Source organism: Ochlerotatus camptorhynchus, unplaced genomic scaffold (genome assembly GCF_037179485.1).
Source record: "Ochlerotatus camptorhynchus isolate MF236.1 unplaced genomic scaffold, CSIRO-AGI_Acam_v1.1 ptg001060l, whole genome shotgun sequence".
NCBI lineage: Eukaryota > Metazoa > Arthropoda > Insecta > Diptera > Culicidae > Ochlerotatus > Ochlerotatus camptorhynchus.
Genome location: NW_027041472.1, coordinates 8,425 through 21,190, shown reverse-complemented (window position 1 = coordinate 21,190; position 12,766 = coordinate 8,425). Strand labels below are relative to the sequence as shown.

At 39.4% G+C, this 12,766-nt stretch overlaps 1 protein-coding gene across 1 annotated transcript in view; it reads right to left on the bottom strand.

The window, feature by feature from the left end:
• The window catches only part of LOC135715968 (protein lifeguard 1-like), a 41,594-nt gene extending 30,086 nt beyond the window's left edge, over positions 1–11,508 (bottom strand). The window contains exons 1-2 of the mRNA XM_065238885.1: positions 11,428–11,508; positions 11,154–11,344 (exon numbers count right to left, since the gene is read on the bottom strand). Coding sequence (XP_065094957.1) covers positions 11,154–11,327 — 174 coding nt within the window. The 5' untranslated portion in view covers positions 11,328–11,344; positions 11,428–11,508. The remainder of the gene's footprint in view (positions 1–11,153; positions 11,345–11,427) is intronic.
• Between the last annotated feature and the right edge of the window lie 1,258 nt (positions 11,509–12,766).

The following is a 12,766-nucleotide window of genomic DNA, read 5'->3' as shown; positions in this document are numbered from 1 at the left end:
CTGCTGAAGATAGGCCGGTTGGGTCGTCAGTGTGCCCGTTGAAAGCTATTCCTCGGGTGTCTAAGAAAATGGAGCAATGCTACAAATGCATGCGCTTCAGTCACCAGGCGAAAAACTGCAAAGGTCCTGACAGATCTGATCTTTGCAGGAAATGCGAAGAGAAGGGACACGTTGCAAAAGACTGTACAAAGGAACCGAGGTGCATGCTCTGCAAAAAGTAGGACGGAAACGGCCATGTGAGGGGAACTGGTATGTTGAAAAAAGCATAAATCAATACGCAGTATTGAAAATTCTTAAAATCTTCTAGGAGTTTAGATCTTGAAGTTCTTTAAACCCAAAACATTTTGTGGGATACAAAGATGTGTTACCAAAATATTTAAATTGTATTGGAGATATTGTACAGGTATTAACATAAGTTCGATTTTCACTTTTGAGTATTTTGAGTCTCAGTTCAAAATATAATTTAAGGTTACCTACGATTATTCGACTTATCAATTCGATGATAGAATGGGTAAACCTTAGGGAAGCCACATAATATAATTGCCCAGGTAACAATTTTGTTTTTATCATGGTTTTGAAGAGGCCTTATGGGTTTAGAATTGACTTTAAGACCACATTGAAATCGGAAATGTTGCTTGTGTGGTTTGGAATATTAGGTTTTTCAAAATTCCTGGAGGTCAGATCTTTATTTTTTTTTATTAATTTATATAGGGTAAATGTCGGCTTCGGCACCCATTGACTGTTTTCGGCAACCAAAATTTAAACGTTAATTTCACTATGTTTTCCCATCAACACACTTCCCTGAATGCATCCAAACGATTCTTTAGTCTTTCAGCTTCAATCTGATTGTATGTGTACGTCTGAACAGTCCTGTTATGGCAGATTTTTCTTCAAATGAAGCATACGTACTCTAAAATGGGGTTGATTTCAAGTTGCCGATAATAGAACAGCTGGTTAACACGCAGTTCTAATGGGAAGGTTGCCGAAGAAAATGAGGCTGCCGACAATAGTCACACTCACCTGAGAAGTTTGGAGCGTTGTAAAAACGTTTTCAAACAGTTTTGAAGAATTCTGTCGATTAAAATGGATAGAGAAGCAAGCAGCAGATGAATGTAAACCAACAGACACGTCGTATATGTGCGTGACGCTGAGAAAATGCTAATAGAAGTGTGAACACTGCTTAGATTGACGAGAATACGTAAATTCCCCTATTTTATTATTATATATTATATTATTATATATATCATATTATTATATATTGTATTATTAAATATTATATTTTTATATATTATAATATATATAATAGTAACTTTAACACTCATTGATCATTCGTGACTTATCCCGGTTAGATTTATAGTACGTACAGACTACAGAGTTATAACATGTTATAGCGCTATCTTGATGGTGGTTTCTGTGTTGCAATTATTTGACAACCGTTATAACATGTTATAACTCTGTAGTCTAAACGTACTTTTATGTTCATAATAATGATGATTGCCCCTAGGTTTGAGCTGGATGATTTATCTCTAAAATAATCAAGTACATTGACTTCAGCGTGAGAGTTATGGATTCAGATCTTTATATTTTACAGGCTAATCAAGGTAGGGTAGAGAACTACTTCGGCCTAATCGTCAATTTTGGGCCTATCGAGCAGAAAACTTCAAATAAATCCATGATTTCAGAGTTAACAAGTCAATTATGCGTTTGGTACGATACTTCAGTTAATAAGCTACCGAACGAAGTCAATGAGAACGCGTGATATGAAGGTTTGCACTCATTATTCTTAAAAACAAAAGAAGCGCTCCGACTGAATCAATTTTTATCTTCATCCGATAGGCCGAAGTAAGTTAATTGGCGTTTCAATGGCGTTGCAATGCGTTAGGCCGAGTTTAGAATCCGTAGGCCGAATTTGGCGTCAAGAAGCAGTGTTAGACAATATCTCAACGATTGGTTTATCTTCATCAAATCTTACGGAAAGGTAAATAGATTTGGAAGCCATCAGTAATAATAACATTCCGTTTGGTGCTGAACTGCGCTAGATTAAGAAAGCTAAGGACGGGTTGTGTTTAATTGGCCGGAAATGGGGTAGTTAACCCTATTCTACGATATCCTGACTAATCTGGTGGACCTGATTAGCACAAAGTGCAAAAATTATTTTTAATTTATCTCTGGACCAATCATCTCATGATTTTTTTAAGTTCTTTGATTGTGTACGGTGACGAACATTTGCATGTCAAGCATGATCGGGTATGCAAGGAGTTTGAGATCGGAAATTTTTTTAATTGGCATGAATTTGCTTCTCTATCTTCAAGTAGCTTCGTGACAAGATATGTCTCGGTTAGGCTTTATATTAACACTACTTTACTCGGAAAACTGTAGCAAAATAATTCAAAAAATGTTCATCCAATGACAACCAAAAGAAATTCTAAAAAAATACTCTGTAAGCTATCTTGGTTGCTCCACATGCTCAAACAAGTGAAAGAAAAGAATAGATTTGTTTTGTAATTTTGAGGAATTTCGATACTTTACCACAGTGAAAGCATAATATGAAAATTGTAAACAGAAGTGTAAACAAATGAATATAATTGTGTATATTAAAAAAATTATTGATTCCATGTAAAATTGCCAATTTTATAAGAGTTTAAATGATTCTTGAAGGTCAACACATCTCGATTGAGAAGCTGAGCGACCAGAACTACACAATCTGGAAGTTCAAAATGCAGCTTCTAATGTCCCGTGAAAGAGTGCTGAAAGTTGTGTCGGAGCCGAAACCTGCGGAACCTGATGCTGCGTGGCTCGCAAACGACGAGAAGGCGAGGGCGCTGATCGGTCTGGCACTGGAAGAGAGCCAGCTAATTCACGTGATGCAGACCACTACGTCGAAGGAAATGTGGGACGCTCTTAAGGGATACCACGAGCGGTCATCTCTTTCGAGTAAAATCCACGTCATGCGCCAGATGTTTGCTACCCGGATGTCGGAGGATGGCAATATGGGAGAGCACCTGTAGGAGCTCACGTCATTGCGGCTTCGACTGATCGCACTTGGTGAAGAAATGAAAAATCCGTTGTTCGTACCCTTGATGCTGTCGAGCCTGCCGAAATCATACGATGGCTTGATCGTGGCGTTGGAGAGTCGACCAGATGCAGACCTCACGGTCGACTTCATCAAAAAGAAGCTGTTGGATGAAGGCCGACGTCGAGCGCAGGAAGGTGTAGAAGAAGAAAAAGCACTGGTATCGAGTGGAGGTAGTGAGAATAGTAGATTTGAAAGTGAAAAGAAAAATGACAAGAAGAAACTGTGCCATTATTGTAGTAAGAATGGCCATTTTCGGCGAGACTGCCGGAAGTTGGTGGCTGACAGGAAGAAAAAAGCAGCTTGTGAAAAGGCCGTGGCCGTTGAAGCAGAAGATAGTGTGGATCAGTGTTTGTTCGTTGGGAGAGCTGAAGAAGCCGGGTTGTGGTACTTAGACCACACTGGTGCCACTTCTCATATGACAAACGACGCATTACCTGGAGAAGCTGGACAAATCGAAGCAATCAGCAATTTCGTTGGCTGACGGCCAATGCATCAAATCGACTGGTGCAGGAAGTAGCAAGCTTGTGTCCGTGAACGGAAATGGTGCTCGGATGAACGTTTCGCTGGACAACGTGTACCATGTGCCGTCGCTCGCAACAAACCTACTTTCGGTGAGTAAAATTACTGATTTGGGGTTTCAAGTTTCGTTCGATAAGACTGGGTGTAAAGTCCTGAAAGCCGGAAATGTGCTGTTAGTGGGTCAACGTAAGGGTGGCCTATATCACCTGCAGCGGTTTCCGGAGCAAGCCAAGTTAGCGTATTCGAATCATGGAGTTTCCTGTTTACACCTGTGGCATCGTCGGCTTGAGCACCGTGACATGGAGGCGGTAATGAATATTGTGCGGAATGATTTGGGACACGGTTTAGAAGTGTCTGTCTGTTTGCGAATCCTGCTGTGAGGGCAAGTTGAGCCGTGAATCATTTCCGAAAGTTTCATCTTCGAGAGCTTCAGTCGTTGGTGGTTTGGTGCACACGGACTTGGGAGGACCCATGGGGGTGCCAACAGCGCGCGGTAGTCGATTCTTCATGACAATGGTGGATGACTATAGTCGTTATACGGTTATCTACCTGTTGCATAAGAAGTCGGAGGCCGAGGAGAAAATTCGCGAGTATTGTGCTTTGGCACGCAACCAGTTTGGGCACTATCCGAAAGTCATCAGATCGGATGGTGGCGGAGAGTATGGCAGTAAGTCTCTGCAGAAGTATTTTGCTGATCATGGAATAGTGCATCAACGGACGGCTCCGTATTCGCCTCAACAGAATGGGGTGGCCGAACGCAAAAACCGGTACCTCGTTGACATGATGCGGTGCATGTTGGCGTATTCGAAGATGGAGAAGCTGTTTTGGGGCGAGGCGATTTCGACTGCCAGCTACCTGCAGAATCGCTTGCCTTCGTCTTCGGTAGAGTCTACGCCTTACGAGCTGTGGTACGGGAGGCAGCCTGCGTACGGATATTTTCGAGTATTCGGATCGGAAGCCTTCGTACATGTTCCGAAGGAGAAGCGCCGGAAGCTGGATAAAAAAGCGGAGAAATTGGTGTTCGTTGGTTACGCGGAGGGGCAGAAGGCCTATCGGTTCGTGAATCTGGAAACGAAAGGAATCACCATTAGCAGGGATGCGAAGTTTTTGGAACAGTGCGATGTTGAGGTTGCCAAACAGGAGCCTTCGACGTCAGGAGGAGTAGTGGTAGTGTCACTCGAACCTACTTCACCGCTCGAGAATCTGGCGGCCGGTACAAATGATGCCGAGGAAAGTGTTGGCGAAATAAATGATACCGATCTTGATGCAACGCAGTACGACAGCGCTACAGATGAGGAACCATCGTTCCGAGGTTTTCCTATGGATGAAATCGCACGCAGATCCGGTCGTCCGAACATCGCGCCAGTCCGGTTGATTGAAGAGGCCTATGCAACGAGTACTGTACAGAACCAAGGAATCTGAAGGAAGCATTAACCTATAAGGAAAACGCAGAATGGAGAGCAGCAATGGTGAACGAGTTGAAATCACATGCGGAGAATGGCACTTGGGAGCTGATAGAGTTACCTGCAGGACGGAAGGTGGTAGGTTGCCGCTGGGTCTTCAAATTGAAGCGGAACGCAACTGGGGAGGTGACCAAACACAAGGCGCGTCTGGTGGCTCAAGGCTATTCGCAGCGGTTCGGCGAGGATTACGATGAAGTTTTCGCTCCCGTCACGAGCCATACGACTCTTCGCATGATGCTTGCTCTAGCTTCGAAAAAAAAATGACACTTAAGCATTTTGACATCAGAACGGCCTACTGGATACGAGGAGAAAGGCAAGGAGCACTTGGTTTGCCGTTTGAAAAGAAGCATATATGGACTCAAACAGTCCGCACGTTACTGGAACCAAAAATTACACGGTGTTCTTGTGGACATGGGTTTTCAGCAGAGTAGTTCTGATCAGTGCTTATACATGAAGATCGAAGATGGGAAGAGGGTATTCCTGTTAGTGTATGTTGACGATATAATGGTTGGATGTGAAGATGAAAAGAAGATTGACTCAGTGTACCAATCGTTGAAGAGACATTTTGAGATCACAGATCTCGGAGACTTGAGCTACTTCCTGGGACTGGAGGTTAAGCGAGAGAAGGGTGACTATAGTGTGAGCCTCGAAGGCTACATCGATAAACTTATTGACAAGTTTGGATTGAGAGATGCAAAGGTTACTAAGACGCCAATGGATGAAGGGTTTTTGAAAGTGGAAGATACGAGTGCCTCTTTCGCTGACGAAACGAAGTTCAGAAGTTTGGGTGGCGGCCTTCTGTATATTGTTGTGTGTGCTTGGCCGGATATTGCTGTTAGTACGGCGATTCTTGACCGTAAAGTGAGCGCTCCTACGGAGGCATGCTGGGTAGCAGCGAAGCGAGTAGTTCGCTATTTGAAAGCGACTAAACATTGGAGGTTGGTGTACAACGGATCTGGTGGTGGTCTGATCGACTATACTGACGCTAGTACGAGGAAATCAACGACTGGATACGTTTTATGCTATGCCAATGGGGCTGTTTCATGGGCCAGCCGTAAACAGGCCTGTGATACTTTGTCGTCTATGGAGTCAGAGTATGTGGCTCTGAGCGAAGCTACGCAAGAACTTGTTTGGCTTCGAGGATTGGTGAAAGAGATAGGCGAGCGAGATGATAGTCCTGTGACGATGATGGAAGACAATCAGAGCTGTATAAGTTTCGTGAATTCCGAAAGGACCACTCGTCGATCAAAACACATTGAGACAAGAGAATTTTGTCAAGCAGCTATGTGAGCAGGGTCTCTTGAATTTAGAGTACTGTCCAACTGAGCACATGGTGGCTGACGTGCTTACCAAGCCCCTGGGGACTACGAAACAACGGAAGTTCTCAGGAATGCTGGGACTGTCATCGAATGGTGGCACTATACGTTGAGGAGGAGTGTTATGAGTATAACTGCCGTGCCACCTTACTCATTCATCTTGGTTGGTGGCAACACTGTGAGAAGGGGAAGCAAAAAGGTGCTGTAGGTGCCATTTTCATTCGTGGTCGAACATTCGAAGTGTTAACATCGTTTCTTAAGTTTCTTTTTATCGTTCGTGAACTAAAGTCGGCCTTTCAATTCTGATGAAAAACTCTGACCAATAAAATTATGGCCTAAACGACTACGATAAAACCAAAAATGTTACTTAGGATGAGTATACATTATCTTTCCCGGTGCGATTTGGGTTTTCCCGCATTTTTCCCAGTTTTTCCCCGGCTTATCCGAATTCCCGGTTTTTCCCGGATTTCCCGGTTGGATGGACACCTTGTAAGATGCTTCAAATGTGGAGAATTTGGGCACAAAAGCATGGATTGCAAAAAATGTGAGAGATGCTCTAGGTGCAGCCAACAATTATTATTATTTAGCTTTATTAAGGAGGCTTTAGCAGCCAACAACACAAAACGTCGGAGTGTACGTCAACTGTATTGAAATGTATTAATTGTTTGAAAATAAATAAAGAACGTAAAATGAACTTGGACGTCAACCATGCCTCATTTAGCTCGGAATGTTTGCTCTTTAAAAGATGTTTTGATCAGAAGAAAAGCAGCTGACAAAGTCCAGGAATGTGGATCAATTCGATTTTTTTGTATTTGAATATTGCGGGGTAGTCAACAAACTACGTAGCATTACGTGAGATTGTTGAGGAAAAACGTCCTCTTTTAGTTTTATTATCTGAAAATCATATTGTAAAAACTGAAGATTTTGATCAGTATAGTATTCCGGGATATATTGTTGCTGCTTGTTTGTCACGTTTTAGACACACTGGCGGTGTTGCTATTTATGTCAAAGAATCAGTTCAATTCAACCTTCGTACCAAAATGTTATTGATGGCAACTGGTTCTTGGGCATTACAGTTGTACGTGGCATGAAGATGGGTAATTATGGTGTTTAAGTTTTAGAGAACTGGCTCGACATTTTAAGACATTCCTTGATTCTATTCTAGTAAATTAAATATATTGGCTGGTGATTTTAATATTAACTGGCGTGATAGCCATAATTCGAATCATTTGAATAGCCATAATTCGAATTCATGAATAACCGATCATGAGACCTTAGTGATTAATGTCTTAGACCATGTTAATGATAACGATAATTTTGTAAAATTGAAGTGCTGGAGGAAATATTCGAAGCAAGCTGTTTCGAATCTTGTTGAGAGGAGCGTGGATTTTCCATTTGCGGCCGGTAACTTAGATGAATCTACAGCTGTTCTTAATAACGCTTTGAAAACGTGTACCAATCAACTAGTTGAGCAAAAGCTTGTTTCTTTGAAAAACTCGAACAGCTGGTACAATTTGGATCTTTTGCGTCCTAAACTGAAAAGGGGCAAATGGTACAAACAGTTTTGTAGATCAAATAATGACAATCATTGGAATAGGTACACAATCGCGCGTAATAAGTATTCACAATCGATAAAGAAAACTCGTTGTGAATATGTTCAAAGGAAGATTGATCAGCATGAATAGCAAAGAAAATGGAAAATTTTGAAATCTTTATTAAAACCTAGTAATTGCAAACCGCGGTCCATAACATTTAATGGCACATTAGAACAGTCAGAACAAGTAATTGCATCAAAGTTTAATGATTATTTTGTCGAAAGTGATTCATTAATTAATCAATCCATTGAATTGGTCGATGAACCTGACGAAATAAAACAGCCAGCTAATAGTAGTTGTAGATTTGAAGGTTTTCACCGAATTACATTAGATGAATTTTTTTCACTTATCCGCCATTATAGGGCTACCATCTTAGGAACCGCTTATTCTATCGCTTGATGCCAGTGGGTTGGTGGAGCGTTTCCATTATCGGTGTATTAAAGATGTTTCGGCAGTCTTCTATTCAGTTTGCTATTATTGATTCGACAACATTGTCCAAGCTACACCGCCCAGTTTAGTCCCGGTTAATAATGTTTTGTAGCGTTGATCTGGAGTGCCCCCCAAGTTCCAAAGTATGGCGCATCTTGCACGTTATCACATGTCAAATTTCAAAGACCTCGAAGTTGTGATCGGAGGTAAACTCTAGTAATAATATTTAACCCAAAGCACTGGTATAGAATAAAATTTGGAGGAAATGAATCCTTAAGCATGATATTAGTTAGCATAAAAATCCATAGCAGTCACCTTCTTAAATAAAAAGAAATCAGTAACCTTTCCTTTGAATCGATTGGAGCATCAATTAATCTAACGCTGATATTACTAGTTAAAAAAATTAACTTGAACCTTTGACGAATGATTCTTATGTAAAATCGTACGCTGAATCCAACAATATAAATATCAATTATTTTAACGCTAAATTAGAGGTAAGAGATTTTTCGTTCGATCAATTAAACATCAATTGTCAGTGAGATTAGTGGTATTGTTATTATTTAATAGTTTTTTTTTAAGTTTTCCTTAGAAAAAATGAATTTCTGCTAATTTTTTAAGCAATGTAAATAAAAATGTTTATTGTGGTTCTACCATTACTCTCACGGAAAAAAAGTTGTAATGATCGAAATCAAATTTTATCACGTTTAATTCGGCGTTAAAATATTAATTATTACTTCATTACAGCCGGAGGTATTTGTGGTTTTAGTAAACAGGTTTTTTTTTTAAAGTGATATTTAATTTTTTAGCTATATCTCGAAATCTATCCTACTGAGATTTTTTGGACTACATTTTTGGATTCAGCGCACGATTTTACATGAGAAAAAAACCATCAGCGTACAACGTTCAAATATGCTGTAAACTAGTGTATTTAAACGAGTATATCTGTTTTGGACTCCTAGTCAAGCAACTTCTAAATAAATACTTTATTCAAGACAGTAACATGTTTTTTTTCATTGATTTAGATCGATTTACATGCATGTACGGATTTTGATTCATCCTCAACACAGTGTACGGATTTCGATTCAAAATTGTACGGATTTTGATTCAATCGTAGAACGCTGTACGGATTTTGATTCAAGAGATGTGCAATTTAAATACTTTTTCTTATAATTAAAGGTAATTTTAAGACCTGGTGTTTGCAAATAATGGTAAAATAAAGATAAATGTATGGGGAAAAGATGTGATACAGAGCATAATGTGATAGTATTATTTAGTATTGACCATTAATGATTCTTTCGTGCTTAGGTGTACGGATTTCGGTCCCGCACGGTAGTCTACAAAGGTTTGAGCCTCGCGCGCGTATTACGGATATAGAGGACTGAATTTAAAATTTGATAAATAAATGCAATTTTGAAGCTCATTTGGAAGATACCTTGAATTAGTAGTAAGTTTTCTGGCAAATATTGGGGGTTCGTGAGCATTTCTGACATTGCTGAAAATTATGATAGCATCAGATTGCCGGGTTGCTAGTGTAATAGGATGCTTTGTTGATTGTTCATTAACTCTTGATTGCTTGTAATACTTATGAATATTTTAGGTAGACAAAAAGGCGAACTAAGAGGTGGACGCCTGAGCTTTTCAACATTTATATCGCTGTGAAGCAACTGTAAACTCTACAGGGAATTTATATCTGTAGCTGTAACCAGTTCTATTTTGTTTGCAAGTCTGGTTAAATTGTCATATTTAATTATCTTAAAGATAAATCGTCCAGCTCAAACCTTTGTAGGGGTAAGAGGTGGGCCCAGACAACCAGAATGTACGTATATTTAAAGTTGTTTTCGTGATATACAAACATATATACAAACAAACAAATCGTATAGAATGCAAAAATAGGCCCTATACCTACAAAAGTGGAGGCCATATACGTGCAAATTTTAATTTCTTTTTAAACGAGTTGATTTGACATTATATACGATTCAATCTGTAATAACAAATTCAATTTGAAAAACCTTACGATGTAATCCGATTTAATTTGTGATATAGTACGATGAAAAAAAGATTCGTCGTAAATAAGTCGGAAATTTGCATTCTATACGATTTAACTTAAACATAATGCGATGTATGTCATACTTATATGCGATGTTGACTGAAACTGTAGTTATTTACGATACTTTACGTACATTGCTATACGACTTCTGGTTGTCTGGGGGACCATCATCATCATCATCATCTTTACACTTTTTCCGACTCGAGCTGTACGCGGTGGAGAAAAAAAAACTGATCGAATAATCGGTCCGTCCGCCATATTAGCTTTCTAATTGTTGATTTAAATTTACACGAGTATGTAAATTTAAAAAAATACATTTAAAATTCGATGTTCTTCGATAAGTTTTTACATCGCGTGGAGAATAATTTATGTAATTTTATGAGTTTTATCATGCTCTTTTAATGGAAAATTAAATTGAAGCGATGTAATTTTAAAATGGCTTTGGTTTACCTGTCACGTAAAATTGCTTTTTTTTGCTGTGAACTAACAGTCAAAATATCGATCAATTAATCATTTCCTGATAAGGAATAAGTGCATCGAACACATTATGACATTAGACTGAAGCTCGCACTTTTTCACACTTTAAGTCAGTGCGCAAAACATTCAGCTTCAATGAATCATTTTCATATGAATATGAACTGCCATCTGCCTCATCATTCTGCCTGAATGATTGAGAGTACAGTTTGATGGGAATTTCGTAATACTTACCGTCAGAATGGAATACACTTTACGAATAAATCCCCTTCTAATTGATTGATCAGTAAAGTCAAAGCCTTTAGCACTTTGATCTTCGGGATCATAGTGTTCATAATTTCCACCCGGGGCCATTGCTGGTTGTCCTATATATCCTTGATCTTGCGGAGGGTATGAGGGTTGAAACATAGGTTGTGGCGCGATACCTACACACATAAAAATCAGATTGTTCAACTTTCCATACACAGTTCTGAATATACAAACACCATACCTGGCTGAGGGGGATAACCCGGTTGAGGGGGGTAGCCCGGCTGAGGTGGATAACCGGGATAACCCTGTTGTGGTGGGTACGGCTGAGATGGATAACCACCTTGATTATAGCCTGGCTGTTGTGGAAAACCGCCTTGATTGTATCCTGGTTGCTGGGGATAACCGCCGTAGTATTGATGATTAGGATCTGAAAATAGTTATTGATCTTTAGATTAGGACATGGCGGTGAAATAAAGTATAAATGAAAACTTCACTGAGGAACCGTTCAAAATAATAGTGCCCGTACGATAAACGTCAGCAATCTCTATTAACCGACTATCGCTGACAGAAGGTTTTGTCACGCAGTGAGAGGTAGAGCCATTGACGTTGACGGCGACTCTGTAGCTCTTTACTCCAATAGTAAAATCCATAATCAAACGTCAGACTGTGCGTGAAACATGGCGGACTTCGTACTATCCTTTCACTCCACTGAAAATTCTCATAAGAAACTGTCAATCTTTGCTAGAAGAGAAGATTTCTCGCGTCACTTTTCAAATAGACCAATGTAACAAATGTAAACAAATCGAGTTAAGCGATACAAAGTATTGCGCTTCTATCATTGTATGTGATACAAAAACATTCATCCAAATTTACTTTCATTTATTTAAGATAATCATTCATCAAACATTGTCCAATGTACAGTTTAAAATGATGGGTACATGATTGTTACTTCGGCAAAGTCGGTTAACAAAATGAAAGCAAATCGATATTAAAGATTGCAGTTCCTATCATAATGAATACTCATTTTGATTTCAATTGTCACGACATTAGTCTGATATCATATTGTGCTTTCATTATGCAGTCAAGACATTTTAAATGAAAGCAACTTAACTTGAAGTTCTGCTGTTAACGTCTTGTTTAAGATTTAAGTTAAGCTTATCTGTCGTTGAACTAACGATTATTGTTTAATTGTTTTGTGTTAATTTTAGGTCATTCGCAACCAACCCGAGGTGACATTTGAGCTCAAGTCTTTCAGCGTGAGAAGCTTGGATGCTAACCATTTACACCAGGCCCGTATTCAGTCAAACATTATGAATGCAAAATCAGTAATCAAATTGATTTCATTGAAAGCAGGATTAGTTTTCCGTTTGCTTCAACAGTGTAAAATTTTGCTCTCATTTTTGATGTGTTAACCGTTAAGTCAACCAAAATGAGATCAAATGGAGTATTCAAAGTAAGTTACATCATAACAGCAAATTCTGATTTCAATTTGATCTCTAACTTTGCTCGGGTAACATGATTGGTGCTCATTTTCCAAAGGCGGGGCCAATCTAAAGTTAGGTACTATACTCTGAAATCTGTGAAAGGGAATCTAGTAT